Source organism: Rhinatrema bivittatum, chromosome 16, assembly GCF_901001135.1.
Source record: "Rhinatrema bivittatum chromosome 16, aRhiBiv1.1, whole genome shotgun sequence".
NCBI classification, from domain to species: Eukaryota; Metazoa; Chordata; class Amphibia; order Gymnophiona; family Rhinatrematidae; genus Rhinatrema; species Rhinatrema bivittatum.
In genome coordinates, this window is record NC_042630.1 from 17,969,978 (window position 1) to 17,982,559 (window position 12,582).

A 12,582-nucleotide genomic window follows, 5' to 3' on the forward strand; every position below is an offset into this window, starting at 1 on the left:
TTTTTTTTTTTTTTTTAAGATAAAAATCATATGCAAAATAAAATAACTGAATATTTTACAAAATAAATTAAGTTAAACTCAGCCTGGTCCTTCAGAGTTTAAATATTCAAAGTCAGAAAGATTGAAGAGAGTCGGCAGATGCAGTTCACACAGTTTGTGCCTCAATTAAACACAGCAGGTTGTGATGCAATTGCAGGATTTAAAATATAAATACATACAAAATCTGGGGAGAAAGGAGGCAGGCTGCTGAACTACAAGGAGAGGAAGAAAAATGATGTTCGTATGAAATATCCCCTACGGAAATGCACGCAAGCAGCACACTTTAAAAGCTTACATTCTACGTACTGTATGAATACATTTCTGTAGGGAATGAAGATCAGAAGAGGAATGTTCTGGATACATTTAAAGCATCCCTGTGATAGTAAAAGTCCCTGTGTAAGAATAAGTCCTTCAGATAACACCTGTGTATATGGCTGCTCTGTGTCTTCCAGCTTAGATTTGTCTCAGATCTCTAGTTACAATTCATTTTTTGCCACCTTCCTTCTAAAGGTGCCTGTTTCTGGTCCTTCACAGTGCAACTGGGAATGCCTCAGAGAGGCTCAAGCTGCTTCTATAACTGAGGAAAAGATTTTGCATTCTTTATAAATTGTTTACTTTCTGTTTTGCCTGCATGCCCTGATCCTTCATGGGTAACCCACAGCTGGCACACACAAAAATTATGCCTAAAGTGGAAATCTCACACATTTCCTTTTATTAATCCTTCATCATACAGTTGTGAAATCAGGTTTTCATCTCAAAAACTGTTGCACCAAACCCAGACCCCGAGCAATGGATGCCACTGTTACACAGCTGACATACCAAAATTGGTTTTCCTGCAAGCCAAAAGCATGTGCAACATTTATGTTGTGAGATTTCAGGAGGAATTTTGCTTTAACACCTTATTTCCTGCCTTTCTGTGCTCTCTCTAGGCATTGTATTCCAGGATTTCAAGGCATTTTAGGTGAGGTAGTGCTGTGCTAGCTAAGCCGGAAGCAGTAGAACAAAACCAATCTTCCAGCCATCTTTAGTTTGGCAGAGAAGAGATTTGGAGTAGATCGAGGGGGTGGTTCCAAATGACACTGCGAGTGACTGATGGGAAGAGAGCAGTACAAGAAAGACACGCAGAGAGCATGATACAAGGGTCAACAAACAACATCCCAGCGTTCTGAGCTCTTATGGGTGTTGGATCAAAGAACTAGGGAAAAAAAACCCCAAAAACCAAGAGTGCACATAAGGGTCTACTTAAAATTGCACCTGTACTAGAGATTTTCAGCTACAGTCCCCCTAATGAAGCATTAGACAGAAGCCTATGCTTTTGCCATCCTCCTCTCATGCTAACGACTTGACCCTTAGTAGCATTTCTTCTGAAGATACCATTTCCTCTTCAGGCAGGTCAATCGACACAACTGGGTTATGCGCGCCAACCAGAAGACAGAGACAGACAGACTCGCTGATTATCACCTTTATATACCCTTGCACTTACATCAGCCTGCCAGTATTCTGTGTCTCCAGCAAATGGTGAACATGCATAACGCGTATGCATAACATATTCCCGTGTGTGCACCCTGGCCTTTTGTAGCCACTGGAGAGTTTTACAAGTAGCACCGCATGGTTTAAAATCTTTGTGCCACAACAGTATTCTGTTTGGATTTTGTGCAATCTCGAGGAGCAGCCTGTAAACATCTGGAGATTTCTGGCAGCTGTAGTGCACTTCTGCATATACATATATTGGCAGTAGATTCTGATAAAGGCTGAAGACATCACACTTTTGGAGTTTCTCATCTTCAGTTACTGGCCGACAAAAGGTTGAACCCTCACGGTGTAGACTCCAGAAAGTTACAATAGAGCAAGAATCCCCCTTTTTTTTTTTTTTTGTTCTGATAGAACTTCATGATTCTACCTCTCAATGTGAGAACTTCTGGAATCCCAGTGGAGATGCCTGGAGATCACCACAGATGGGAATGAGATTCAGAATCCCGACTGTAAATCCAACCATTCCATCTATGTCTCTTATTTCATTCTTTAAATGAAGGTCTGGGCAAAGTCCTCTCCCCCACAGCCTTCATGCTGAGCTGTACTTCTTGATGCTGGTGGTACGGGTAACTTGTATTTGTCGTGCCACCTGCAAGACACGGTAGCGCTCTCTCAGGTTCCTCCGCCGCACATGCTCGTTGGTGATCTCCTGGACATATTTGGAGGGGAACCATCCCTTCAAGCCATCTGACAGGCGGACGCCCTCATACCACCCTGTGAAACAGGAAATCAAGCTTAGCAGACGCTAGTGGGAAAACTTTGGGACCTATTTACTAAGTATTTTTCCCCACAGACTCAAACGGGAGAAAACCTTTGTGCCTTGTGCTTGGCTAGAAAAAAGGACATGAAACTTAAAAGGATAAAGTCCATCTTATCAAAATTATTATTGGGTTAAAATCATTTTATTAAACTAGCTATAAAAATCAAAGTATCAAAACCAGTTTTAGGTAGTTTTGCCCATTCAGGCTTAGATGTCCGTGTTCTGTAGGCAGCCACTCACAAGTACAAAGATTTGTTTTCATGGTCAAGAAATCTTTCATGCCAATGTCATTTGGTCTAAACCAGGACCCAACGCATGAGACTCATTTATGCAGCCAAGTGTGAGGCAGATCGGTAATTTTGGAATGGAAGGGAAAGGAGATGGTTGGAATTCAATGAACTACAATCCCTCATCCCTCTCTCCTGATTAAACTTTCCCCTGCAGACTGCTGGATTCTTACCTTCAGTAGTCTTTCTGAGAACATTGATAATATCAGTGGGTTCTAGACTCAGCTCGTCTGCCTGTGCCGCCATGTAAGGCTCCACACATTGCACTTGTAGACAATCTGTAGAGAGAACAAGTAGATAATTTGGCTACAGCAGAGCAAATCATTATGCCGCAGTGACTGTAACAGACTGGTCAGCCCATTACTGCAATTATCTATCTGACAGCATAGGGAGCTTACTGAAGCCCCGGCAGGAAGCAAGGTCACAGTAAAAAAAAAAAAAAAAAAAAAGCTTCCTGGGGTAGCAAAATTGCTTACCTGAAACAAGTATTTTCCGTGGACAGCAGGACAAAAACGGCCACACAATTAGGTGGCGTCACCGTGAAAGCGCAGAGTCGGGCGCTGGTCTCTTACAGCTGAAGATTCTAGAGTTTTCCTGAGCATGCGCACTAGGTTCACGCCAACACCACCGCACAAGCCACCTCAGCCTTATACTTAGTTGAAGCAGAAGTTATGTAACTTTTCAGGGAAGAGAGAGAGTTCGTGTGGCTGTTTTGTTCTGCTGACCACAGAAAAACACCTGTTACAGGTGAGCAACTTTGCTTTTTCCATGGCCAAGCAGGACAAGACAGCAACATGACTGGGATGCCCAAACTCAAATTGTAGGGGGAGAAAACAGGAACTGTCAACAATTGAACTTAAAATACAACCTGTTCTAGTTGCCCGTTAAGCTTATCGTGGCTCATCTTCGTTTTGTTTTGTGGATTTTTTTGTGCGGAAAATTAATATGTTCAACAGCAGTGCCATCTGTTCTCTTCCTTTTTTTTTTTGTTTGTTTTTTTTGTTATATACAACAGTCTGTAGAACTACATGTCCAAACAAAGTCAGATTGGGACTCCTTGTCTAAACAATTACACCTTGTGAGCATGTGCACAGAAGACCACTTTGCAGCCTTGCAAAGTTATGATGGACACAGTTATGAAAAGCTGCTGATACAGCCATTGACTGTATCTGATGGGTTTTCATATACAAAGGCTGGGCTGATAATAAGTAATGCACTGTGAAAGCCATCTAGGTGGGGTTTACTTCTGCACAGGTAGTTGTAAGAAACTGTAATAGACTGATTGCAGTGCCAAAAATGATCAGGACAAAACACAGAGTGAAGCACAAAAAGTTTTCTATATCTACTGAATATATAGATAGAGATATAATGGAGTTATATAGGCACTTATAGATATACAAAATAAGAAAAGACAATGATTATTTGGTCAGTAATTAGACTCGGTAATTAGTTTGCTAAATAATCTCACTTCCTTTATCATAGTAGTGTAACCTCAAGTCTATCTCCACTGGGAATTGGCAAAAGATTAAATGATTTCTCCCCTGGATTATGAAGATTTAAAAGTACTGGGGCACAGATCTGCTCTCTTAGCTTGATTCTATCTGTACCAAATAGTTGGGACTGGAGACGAGGAATTATACTGTGTAGTACACAGACGTGCACAGTTCAAGTTTCTTTGTTTCAAGCACTCCTAAGCTATAAACATTAGTTCCTGCTAGCTTGTCCCTACCTGTACACCTAAATTTTTTCATATCCACTGTCCCTAACCTAATACAGAAACAAAAGACTGCACGGACTTCCTGTACTATTTCATCATCTGTAGATACACAAACAACATTCTTTTCTTCCAGAGTATTATGAGGCACAATGTAAAAAGAAGGCAATACAATGGCCTGATTTAACAGAAGAAAATTTTAGGAAGAAACTTTGGATGTGTTTTTAAAGAGGATCTTATTGTCATATCTGCATGTATGACTGATAAGACCAGTGCCTGCCTGCAGCTCACTCGCTTGTCATGCGGGTGTCACTGCAATGAGGAAGAGCACTTTCCAAGTAAGAAATTGAGTTATCATTTGTATCCAGAGGTTCAAAAGGGGCTGTTAACTAGCTTGATGAAGTTTAGATCCCACTGGGCCACAGGTGTATTAATCGGTGGGTTGAGGTTCAAGAGAACTTCCATGAATCTGGAGATTAGAAAGTGGGGGGGATACTTGTTTGCCAGCCATGTGCTGATAAGCAGAGATGGACTCTGAATGAGGTTTTGTTCAATCCCATCTTGGATAAGTAGAGAAGGTATCAAGATATGAGGAATGGAGCAGTGATAAAAATCCTCATTTTGAACTGTAGACCAGGAAGAGAATCATGTCCATTTATTATCATAGGATTTCCTAGTGGAGGATTTCCTAGCTGCCAACAAGACTGTATGTAACGTTGGTGAAAGAGAGAGACTTCTAATCATCCGGTTTTCAGCATCCATGCAGTAAGGGCTAGAGAGGTGAAGTTGGGGGGAATCAGAGTATCTTGATTTTGTGTGAGAAGGATTGGAAAGCTGGGGAAGCTAAAGGGGCAGTCACATGGATAAGCAAAGGAGCCACAGGAATCACATTTGCTGTAGCCAAAACGGGGCTATGAGGATCATTGTGGCCATGTCACAGCTTCAGGATCATTCTGGAGATGAGGGGCAGTGGAGGAAACGCATACAGAAGACCTTTGGACCATAGAATTGCAAATGTGTTGGCAGCAGCTGCTTGAGGTGAAGGCATCTTTGAGCAGAAATGTGGAAGCAAAGAGATCGAGATCTGGCGTGTCCCACCATGCCTAGATGAAGAGGCCACTCAGCAGTTTGTAACTGTCTGCTCAAGGTGTCTGCTACTGGACTGCGTATGCCCGGAAGACAAACTGTGGGTAAGTGGATATTTCATTAGAAATCTCAGTGCCAGATCACCATTGTTTCCTCGCACAGTCTGTAGGAGTCTGTTCCTCTTACTTGTTTATGTAGAACATGCGGCTAGATTGCCAAATCAAACCTGAAGAATTTTATTCACTATCCAAGATTCGAAAACCACCATGGCCTTAAATGTGCTGGAGCTCAGAGAGGTTTATGTGACTCCTGTGCATTTCAGAAACCTTGAATGGTCATATGAGTGAGGTATGCACCCCAACCTTGAAGGGAATGAGATGCGTGTCTTGCATATAAATGCACCTGCCAGAATGAAAGTTCCCTTTGCTCAATCACCATGCCATGAAGAGGGGATGGAGACTGATTCCAGTGGGTGCACAAATGGCACTGAGCTGGATGCATAAACAAGTGCACTAGAAGAGTAACATATACCATGGATGCCATGAGCTCCAATAGCCAAAAAAAAGGCCTGGCAGTCACCATGGTTTTGTCACAGTCATTTAAACCAGGTTCTTTAGATTGAGTCCCTTCTGAAGCGGAAGGTACGTTTTTCTTGGTGGGGAGCTCATCGATGAGCTCCAGTTGCTGGATTGGAAGCAAATTGGACTTTTCAAAGTTTACTACGAAACACCATTGATGCATGAGGTGGACTACGTGAGCTGCGTCAGAGCAGTGATTCCTTCAAGGATGTGCTCAATATTAGCCAGTCATCGAGGTGTGGAAAGACTAGCATGTTCCTCCTTCGTAAATGTGCTGCTACTACCATCAGATATTTTGTGAATAACCTGGGTGTTGATGACAGACCAAACAGTAGAGCTCTGAACTGGAAGTGTTAATTTTGAGCGTGAATTTGAGAAACTTCCTGTGATTCGGATGTGAGTGTAAGCGTCTAAACGTTTATTGAGGTTAACTAGTTTCCTTTGTGAAGAAGAGAAAAATGCTGTTTAGGGAGAGTTCATTTTGAATTTCTCTCATTTGAGAAAATAATTCAAATCTTGAAGATTCAATATTGGTCAGATACACACAATTTTCCTCAGAATAAGAAAGTATCTAAGTTTGTACCTGAGGCAACGGAGAGTGAAGTGACTTGCCCAAGGTCACAAGGAGCAGCAGTGGGGTTTGAACCCTGGCTTCCCTGTTTCAAATGTTAAACAGCCTCTTAAGACCTTATCTCCAAACAGGTTTTCACCTGTACACAATGTGTCAGCTAGTTTTTCATGTACATCATCTCTGAGGCCTGACGCCATAAGCCAAACTTCTCTTCTGTTCGACATTTCATGGTGGTAGCTCAAGACACAGTATTGAAAATGTCATACGAGCACCTGGTCTGGTCATTTGTTTGGTACAATCCCTGGAGAACAGAAAGAATCCAAAGACTCCTCAGAAGGAGAGTCCTAAGGATGAGAAGGAACAGCTTGAAAGCTATCCTATCTTCTAGTGGAGTTGACGTACTGCCTTTAATCGTCAAATCAGACATTTAGAAAGGCAGGGGCCAGTGAAAGAGGAGAGAGCGCATGATCCGTGAGACAGCTAAAGTGACATCAGCGAGAGGCGCCAATAACATCTATAAAGTCTCCCTGCCTGTGGCATGCAGCCACAAGCGCGCATTGCCGAAGCTGCACGCCAAAGGCGCTCACCTCTTTGGAAGAAAATCTGGTCGGTAAGTTTGTCATTTCTGAACTGAGAACTCCCTCTCTCATTTTTTTTCCTTGGTGGCAGGCATATGGGGAAGAAAAGGAAGAGAACTAAGATCTCCCATCTGATTCTTCTATTTCCCTTTCTATTACTGGCATCAGTAGCATGGGATAGTTGGGAACTTGCCAGGTACTTGTAGCCTGGATTGGCCACTGTTGGAAACAGGATGCTGGGCTTGATGGACCCTTGGTCTGACCCAGTATGGCAACTTCTTACGTTCTTTATGTTCTTATCTCCACTTTTTATGATGGCCAAGGAAAATTGTCAGCTGTTGGGAGAGGAATCCCTTTCCTTGAACCTCAACTCTCAGACACCTCCAGGGCTTTCAGGTAGGCCCCAGGAATAGGGTAGTAAATCATCCGAAGAGATATCTAGCTCTAACCCGACGACAGGAGTATCTTGGTTCCTTGTCAGATTAAATATAAAGATATTTGTACTGTGGTTACTTCTACTGCAGTACCCTTAGTGCAGTTTGCATTCTCTGATTAATGTACCAAAGCCTGTAGTGATAATCATAGACTCACTTTGGTCTGCTATAATAAGATTAACAAGCTCCCTTTCTGGGAAAATTGACTCTGTATTATTTAAATATGAGGGCTTGCAGAGGCAAGTTGATTTACGTGATCAGAATGTCAAGGTTTTAGATGAGAAAGTTAATTCTTTGGTGAAACAATGGACAGAAATACAGCAGTGTCAAAATGTTTCGATGAAGGATAATGAATGGTCTAAATTGCCAATTTGTAAATCTTGATAATTATTAAAGAAGATTTAAATTTAAGACTTCTTAATTTCCCTAAAATAGATTTACTATCTCCTGATATGTTAAAATAATTTTTTCAAGAAGTGTTTTTTTCTTTTTTTTATTTACTTGCAGTTTTTTTTTGTCTTCTGTGGTTTTTTTTTTCTCATTCAGTGGCTTGGACCAGTGTTCTTTCCATTTGTTTTGTCACAGTGAGATTAGCGAGCACGGAGGGGGGTGACTTGCGGGTGTATGTGGCTTGAAGGACTACCTGAAGGGGAGCGTTTCGATAGCAAGAATCGAGATACTGGGCCTTGATGCAAGAGTGCGTCCTAATACCGGCTGTGCACAACTGTGGAGGTTATCGCAATGAATACGGGTAGTGCACCTGGAAATTTTCTGTGAAGAGGTGTTGCAGCAGAGGGGCTATGCTTTGGGGTATTACTCTTGGGGGGGGTCATGAGGTCTACCATGGGAGACAGAATAAATGGTTGTCTGAAATAAGCACTGCCCTTGTTACTGGAACTGTGGAGTCTTGTGTCGCTTATGCGACTTATCAGGTGAGAATAGTCGCTTCCTTTTCTTGCTTTGGATTTCTTGGACTTAGATTTAAGGGATTCATATTTTACTTCAGGATTCCTGTGACAGCATGCATGAGGCAACATGCTCCCACACAGCCCACAATTCGAAGAATCATGGCCAGGGCATTATATGCTGGTCCTGACCAGCCATTTCTTTGGAATAACGTTTGCAGAGTCTGAATGACCGCTCTCTCTTCCTGGAGACTATCAGCTTGAGACATGTTGATCTGAATTATCCTGACCAAGGGTTTAAGACGTACTGATGAAGGAGAACAGAATAACCCAAGAGGCAGCATCTCGTGGAGAGTCCAAGTGACCCAATTGTTTGCTCGGGCAGGCAGAACACTGAGGTGGCTTGAGTAGCGGCATTGGCGCGAGCCTTGCAAAAAAATCTCAGGAAAAAAAAACACTCTAGAATCCTGAGCTGAGAGAGACTGAACGGTGTCACCCAATCGTGTTCTCTTGTCCTGCTTGTCCACAGAAAAATATCGTGAGGTTATATTTGAAAGGAGTTTTCTGGAATGCTGGGTCTTCAGGTGTACTGGGCCATGTGGTAAATTAAAGACAACCAGCTGAAGCCAATGAGATAAGCTGCAGCTGGAGTAAAAGGCCAAATTGTCAGAGGGGGAAGCAGAAGGGCCTAATATATCAGGAAAACGAGGTCCCAGATATAGCTAGAAGTCCCACAGTAAACCACACTGGTGGGATCTCTCGTCATCTGGAAAGTTAGGGGGTGGCTAGCTGCAGGAGAGTTGGTAAGGAATAGGTTAACTAAGAAGGAGCAGGCCCCAGCATGCCGCAAGTGGAGCCTGTCCCGCTCGCGGCAAAGGTGAAGCAGATCCCGCGTGCCACAAGCAGAGGCCGTCCCGCTTGCAGCGAAGAAGGAGCAAGCTGTGCAATATGGTCTTACATAGTAACATACAACATAGCAATGATGGCAAATGGTCCATCCTGTTTGCCCAGAAAGTGGCTTATGGTAGTAACTGCGGCACCTTGCAGTTTACCCCCATGCACTCTGCTAAGGGTAGTAATTCCCTGCACAGCACGGCAGCTCTCATGTATTCTGTTATCTCCCCTGCTCTCTCTCTCCTCCAGGGTATACATATTTAAATCCTTCAGCCTCTCCTCATAAGTCTTCTGAAACAGACCCCCACACCATTTAAGTCACCTTCCTCTAGACCTTTTCCATCCTGTCTCTATCCATTTTGAGGTACGGTCTCCAGAACTGAGCACAGTACTCCAGGTGAGGCCTCACCAAGGACCTGTACAAGGGCAATATCACTTCTTTTTTTCCTGCTGGTTATTCCTCTCTATGCAGCCCAGCATCCTTCTGGCTTTATCTGTCGCCCTGTCACAACACTGCTTCACTTCCTTCAGATTGCCAGACACAATCGAATCAAGATCCCTCTCCCGGTCCATGCGCATTAATCTTTTGCTCCCTCATCACATATAGCTCTTTTGGATTATCACATATCAGAGGTGCATGACTTTTGCACTTCCTGGCACTGAATCTCAGACCACTCTTCAAAGTTTACTTAAATCACTTTTCATTCTCTCTACTCCTTCATGCTTGTCCATGCTGTTGCAGATCTTAGTTATATCATCTGCAAAAAACTTTTCCTTCTAACCCCTCTGCAATGTCATTCATGAAGATATTGAACAGAACTGGTCCTAAAACCGATCCCCGAGGAACTCAACGTAGGTCTCTCTTCAGAGCAGGTTCCATTTACCATCACGCATTGTCTCCTGTCAGTCATCCAGTTTGTAATCAACTCCACCGCCTTGGCGCCCACACCAAAACTTATTTTATTCACGAGCCTTCTGTGCGGGACTGTATCGAAAGCTTTGCTGAAATCCAAGTAAATCATATCATGTGCTCTTCCTTTATCCAATTCTCTAGTCATCCAGTCAAAAAAAAAAAAAAAAAAATCAAGACCTTCTCCCTAGTGAATCCATGCTGCCTCGGGTCCAGCAACCTATTGAATTTTAGATAATTCACTATCCTCTCTTTCAGCAGAATCTCCATTTAATCTTCCCTCTACCAAGGTGAAGCTAACCAGCCTTTTGGGTTTCTGCTCCTGCCCTTGTGAAGCGGGACCTATAACCGCTCTTCTCCAATCTTGTGGCCCAACTCCCTTTTTTTTGCAGGACCCACCAGCCTTGTGCCTGGAAATACAATTTTCAAAAGGATTTACATGCTTACAAACTGGGTTTTACATGCATAAGCAGGCTTTTGAAAATTTCTACAGCATAAGCTACTTTTACGCATGTAAGTTATTTTGAAATCTACCTCCAAAGCATGTAAAATGACGCATAAGCTTCCTGTCTCTGGTCTGGAAAATGAAGAGAGCTTGGAGTTCCTATCTTGGAGAGGCGACTGGAGTGGGTTGCTTGGTAACAGTGATGTCTTTCAAAGTGGCAGCACCTTCCGAGGGTCCGCTTCCAGAACTGACTGAAGGGACATGTTTGCTTTATTTTTTTTTCTCTCTAAATTACGTATCTAGCAATTTGGTGACAGAAGATCACAGTCACTCACCCCAGTCTTCATAGATGGTGTCACTGTTACAGTGAGGCTGTTCCTTGTGCTTGGGAAATGCTGCTATCCATCGATGCATATCTGACCTAACGGAGAAAAAAAGAAGCAAAGAACAGGACGCAATCAGCAAGACAGATTAAGAATCTTTGCAGAACAACTGATTCAAATCAAACCTTGCAATTTGCCAGACCTATGACTGCATCAGATCTTTTAATGCAAAAAACAAATCAATCACAAGACACCCATAAGAGCATAAGAATCAGACCAAGGTCCATCAAGGCCAGCATCCAAGTCTGGGTCACACGTACTCAGCAGATCCCAAAGAGTAGATCTATTACTTATTTCTCCCAGGGACAGCAATGGCTCTTTCTAGTCTACCCGACTAGTAATGTTTTATAGATTTCTTGTCCAAGCCTCTCTTGAAACTCTGCTATGCTAGTCACTTTGACTATGTCCTCTGGCAACAGATTTCACAATTTGAGGATTGTGCACTGAATGAAAAGGTTTTTAAGACTATTTGTTTTAAATCTACTGATGTTTAGTTACATGGAGTGTCCCCCACTCACTCATCTCTTCCCCTTGTCTGTGCAGCCTATCATCATAGGAGAGCAATTCCATCCCCTTTATTATTTTTGTTGCCAACTTTTTTTTTTTCTAGTCCCGCTATGATATATATATATATTTTTTATTTTTTAAGATGGAGCGCCCAGAACTGTAGATAATAATCAAGGTGCAGATGTACTGCGGCTCAGTGCAGAGGGAATATATTTTCTGTTTTATTCTGCTTTCCCTTCTGGATCATTCTTAACACTCTAATTTAGCTTTACAATCCCTCCCGCTCCCCTCAGAGAGATCTGCTGTCCCATTCTTTCTTGAATTCAGATACCGTTCCTTGTGTCCATGACGTCTACAGAGAAGCGCTCATTTCATGCATCCACCACCCTTTCTGTAAAAAAAATATTTCTCCCGATTGCTCCTGAGTCTACCCCCCCCTTTTCACTCTCGTCCCGTGACCCCCCCTCTTTCCTTTGAAAGAGAAGCACCTCCTCTGCATAGGTTATACGTGTTTAGGTCTTTAAGTCAATCCCTACAGGCTTCAGAATCAAGATCACTGACCATCTTAGTTAGCCTCCCTCTGGACAAACTCCATCTTCTTCCGAGAATTTTGGCAGGTGCAAAAGCAAGTACATCAGTTTCACTGGCTCCCAGTAAAAAGCAGGATAAAAGTGTAAAAAAAAACAACACACGCTGCTTTGTCTTCAAATACTTGAATAAACAGGCTCCTGAATACTTCTCTCCCCTTTCACACCCCCTCTGGCCCAGCAAACTGGCTCTTCTTTCCTGCCCTCCGCTGACCACTTGGCCAGACTGACCTGCGCGAGATTCTGCACTTTCAGCTCTTACGCACCGAATATTTGGAACAGTAGCACTAACCGTGCGCCTGCATCCATGCTACCTAAAGTTCAGGGGAAAAAAAAAAAAAAAAGCTAAGGCAAGGCTTTTCATCCAGGCC

At 42.9% G+C, this 12,582-nt stretch overlaps 1 protein-coding gene across 10 annotated transcripts in view; it reads right to left on the reverse strand.

The window, feature by feature from the left end:
* Positions 1–12,582, reverse strand: part of LOC115077996 (rho guanine nucleotide exchange factor 15-like) — a 67,469-nt gene continuing 54,887 nt past the window's right edge. For all 10 annotated transcript variants that reach the window (XM_029580514.1, XM_029580511.1, XM_029580513.1 and 7 more), the window contains 3 exons: positions 11,070–11,155; positions 2,793–2,897; positions 1–2,286 (listed from right to left, as the gene is read on the reverse strand). In XM_029580514.1, the coding sequence (XP_029436374.1) occupies positions 2,102–2,286; positions 2,793–2,897; positions 11,070–11,155 (376 nt within the window). In that variant the 3' untranslated portion in view covers positions 1–2,101. The remainder of the gene's footprint in view (positions 2,287–2,792; positions 2,898–11,069; positions 11,156–12,582) is intronic.